Source organism: Armigeres subalbatus, unplaced genomic scaffold (genome assembly GCF_024139115.2).
Source record: "Armigeres subalbatus isolate Guangzhou_Male unplaced genomic scaffold, GZ_Asu_2 Contig507, whole genome shotgun sequence".
NCBI classification, from domain to species: Eukaryota; Metazoa; Arthropoda; class Insecta; order Diptera; family Culicidae; genus Armigeres; species Armigeres subalbatus.
This window is the reverse complement of record NW_026943268.1, coordinates 88,943-91,534: the sequence shown is the minus strand read 5'-3', so window position 1 is coordinate 91,534 and position 2,592 is coordinate 88,943. Positions and strand designations below refer to the sequence as shown.

Genomic DNA, 2,592 nt, shown 5'->3' with positions numbered 1-2,592 from the left:
TCCTGCTCGGGTTGCTGAGCACTCACATTGCGATCCCTTATATAAACTTTCACATCAGTTGTCCATCATCAATCACGCAGTAAGCATAAATATTATGTTTCAGTATGGTCAAGAAACTAACCTATGCTTGCGATAAAGACTTCTCTAATCCCACAGAAAAACCATCACACAGACACGCTTTAGTCATTCGGTATTCCAATGGTAACATAATTTTTCCATCATGCACAACTTTGCTTCAGTTACCGCATTATCACTTTCGTTTGTTTATTGTAATACCAAAACCAGTTCTACATTGACTGCGCACATTGATGACACATCAGTAGCCCCAAACTCGATTACTCTCATTGCATGGCCTTTCTTCGAAGACTCACAGATGCCGTTTGATTGTACTAAAAGTAAACTATTTATTATCAACCGGTGTTCAATTATCACGATTACTTTTTCACAACAAGTTCATATAAATCGTCTCTCTTCTGTTTGAGCACTGGAATTTGACCTCTAACTTCTGGCAACGTCCTGAGCACTAAGTCGGCAACGACGATTTCTTGAAAATCCGTTCCCTTTTGGATCACTCTTCCCCAAGGATCCACGACCATCGAATGACCGTAAGGAATCAGTTCAGCATGCGAATCTCTCGCAGGGGCACATAATGCCACAAACACTTGATTGTCCAAGGCACGAGATCTGGCAAGCAATTCCCAATGAAGTTCCCCTGTGTAGACGTCATAAACTGCCGGGTATATGAGTAGATCGCATCCCTTTTTACGGTAGGCATTGGCGAATTCCGGAAAACGTATGTCCCAGCAAATGCCAAGCCCGATTTTGGTCTCGCCTACGCAGAATGTTGTGTAGCTATCACCCGCCGTAAAAACTTTGCTTTCTTCCATCTCCAACTTTCCTGGGATGTTTGTGTTGCAGAGATGAACCTGTCCCAAGGTCACGCATTGAAAACATGATCAGTATTAAAATTGCCGCACAGCAGTGGATATCAAACAAAGCTCTGAACTCACCTCACGATGCTTTGCCACCAACTCTCCGTCCGGTCCCCAGACGGTACATGTGTTATACAGCTTTCCACAGCATTTTTCCACAATAGATCCTCCCACGACGTGGACACCAAAGTCTCGCGCCGCTTTGCTCAACGCCTGACTTGTCTCACCTTGAGGTATCTCCTCGGCATTTGCCATAAAATTTCTTTCACTGTACGGACAGTTAAAGCTCTCCGGTAGTACCACCACATTTGCTCCCTTTTCCTTTTTGGCAATCCGAATCAAGTCGACTGCATTCTTCAGGGCTTTCTCCTTGGGTACAGCGATCTTCAACTGAATCAGCGCTATTTTGATGACCATCCTGACGATGCAAGTGCGAGCTCACTACTGGCACTTACCGAACGGATTTCAATGACCGCCTGGATGGAGTTCTCGCTCGCTTGATTGTGCGATGACCCACTGAATCCGAGTCGAATGTAGGTGAGGTGATCATCCCAAATGCATGGTCGGTTGTGCTGGCAAGCACTGATAACGATTTACATAGTTGGCTTTCCATCATCAGCTGTGTACATGACGGTTATTTATAAAGGATTCATTCTCTCAAGGAGAATCGCGTTTTCGCGAGTAGTGGATTCATTAACGCGGTCATCACTAAAATACTATTGCTTCTGTGTGCTGATATGAGATCGACAGCGGATGGTAAACGGTAGGTGGTAGAAGAGTTTTTGATTTGTTTTGATCTTGTGATTGTAAATAGCCGGCAGATACGGATGAGCGGAAACGATTGATGCATAATACAGCGCAAACAGTAGGGAGAAGTGAACTATTTTTGATTTTGTGTTCTTCAAATTCAAAACAGCTCCGAAACACGTTTGTATGTCAGCTTATCTCATCGAAGTCGAATATAGGTTGTCGCAATGACATAATGAATACATATTATCCCTATACTATACAAGTGCCGATCAGTTATGTTTAATTTAATGTCAGTAGTTAAATTCCGCAGTAACCTCTTGATCGAGTTTTCTCATATGCACATGGCTGCGATATAGATGCGTACCACTCGCTAAGCTTATCTTACCTCCATTGACTATACATTTCGTAGTTGCTAATCGTGCTTGGCCGAGAAAGAACAAATATGCACAGCTCTTCAATTGATTGGGATTAGAAAGCTATTCTCACTGTACGTAGATGCTTTGGAGTTCAATGAATTCAAGGCCAATGACGGTAACGAGCACATCCGCACAGTCAATTCAAGATTAGGTGAAGAAAATAGGTTCGGTATTCATTGCTACTAAAGACTGAGGAATCCACGGCATCTCCGTCATGAGAAAGGAATAGTTGGAAAGTGTATCTGTGGGAATCTGCTGTTGTCATCGTTGTTGGAGCGTTGATAGAGCCGTAGACCTCGGCAATGACCAATCATCAGTGATGACAATGAGTCACACACCTGAGCCCACCGAATAAAGGCAATGGATAAATAAAATCTAGTACCGGTATAACTAAGTGGTTTTTTTTAAATTAATCTTCCGCATGAATTTCGTTCAGTACTGATTCTTTGCAGAATATTTTCCAGATTTCAGCGACCGAAACATCACTTTTATTG

General features: G+C 42.9%; 1 protein-coding gene across 1 annotated transcript; it reads right to left on the bottom strand.

Moving 5' to 3' along the window:
- Positions 1–379: 379 nt before the first annotated feature.
- Positions 380–1,476, bottom strand: LOC134204283 (omega-amidase NIT2-like). Its single transcript, XM_062679105.1, has 2 exons — positions 1,011–1,476; positions 380–926 (listed from the first exon to the last, which is right to left on the bottom strand). Exons 1-2 carry the CDS (start codon positions 1,347–1,349, stop codon positions 435–437), a joined length of 831 nt encoding a protein of 276 aa, XP_062535089.1. The 5' UTR covers positions 1,350–1,476; the 3' UTR covers positions 380–434.
- Between the last annotated feature and the right edge of the window lie 1,116 nt (positions 1,477–2,592).

What these genes read in the sequence shown, in the direction of transcription:
- LOC134204283 (XM_062679105.1), bottom strand. Translation starts at nt 1,349, where the DNA reads ATGGTCATCAAAATAGCGCTGATTCAGTTGAAGATCGCTGTACCCAAG. An exon ending in TGGTGGCAAAGCATCGTGAG is followed by an intron (nt 927 to 1,010) that starts GTGAGTTCAGAG and finishes ACCTTGGGACAG; the next exon opens with GTTCATCTCTGCAACACAAA.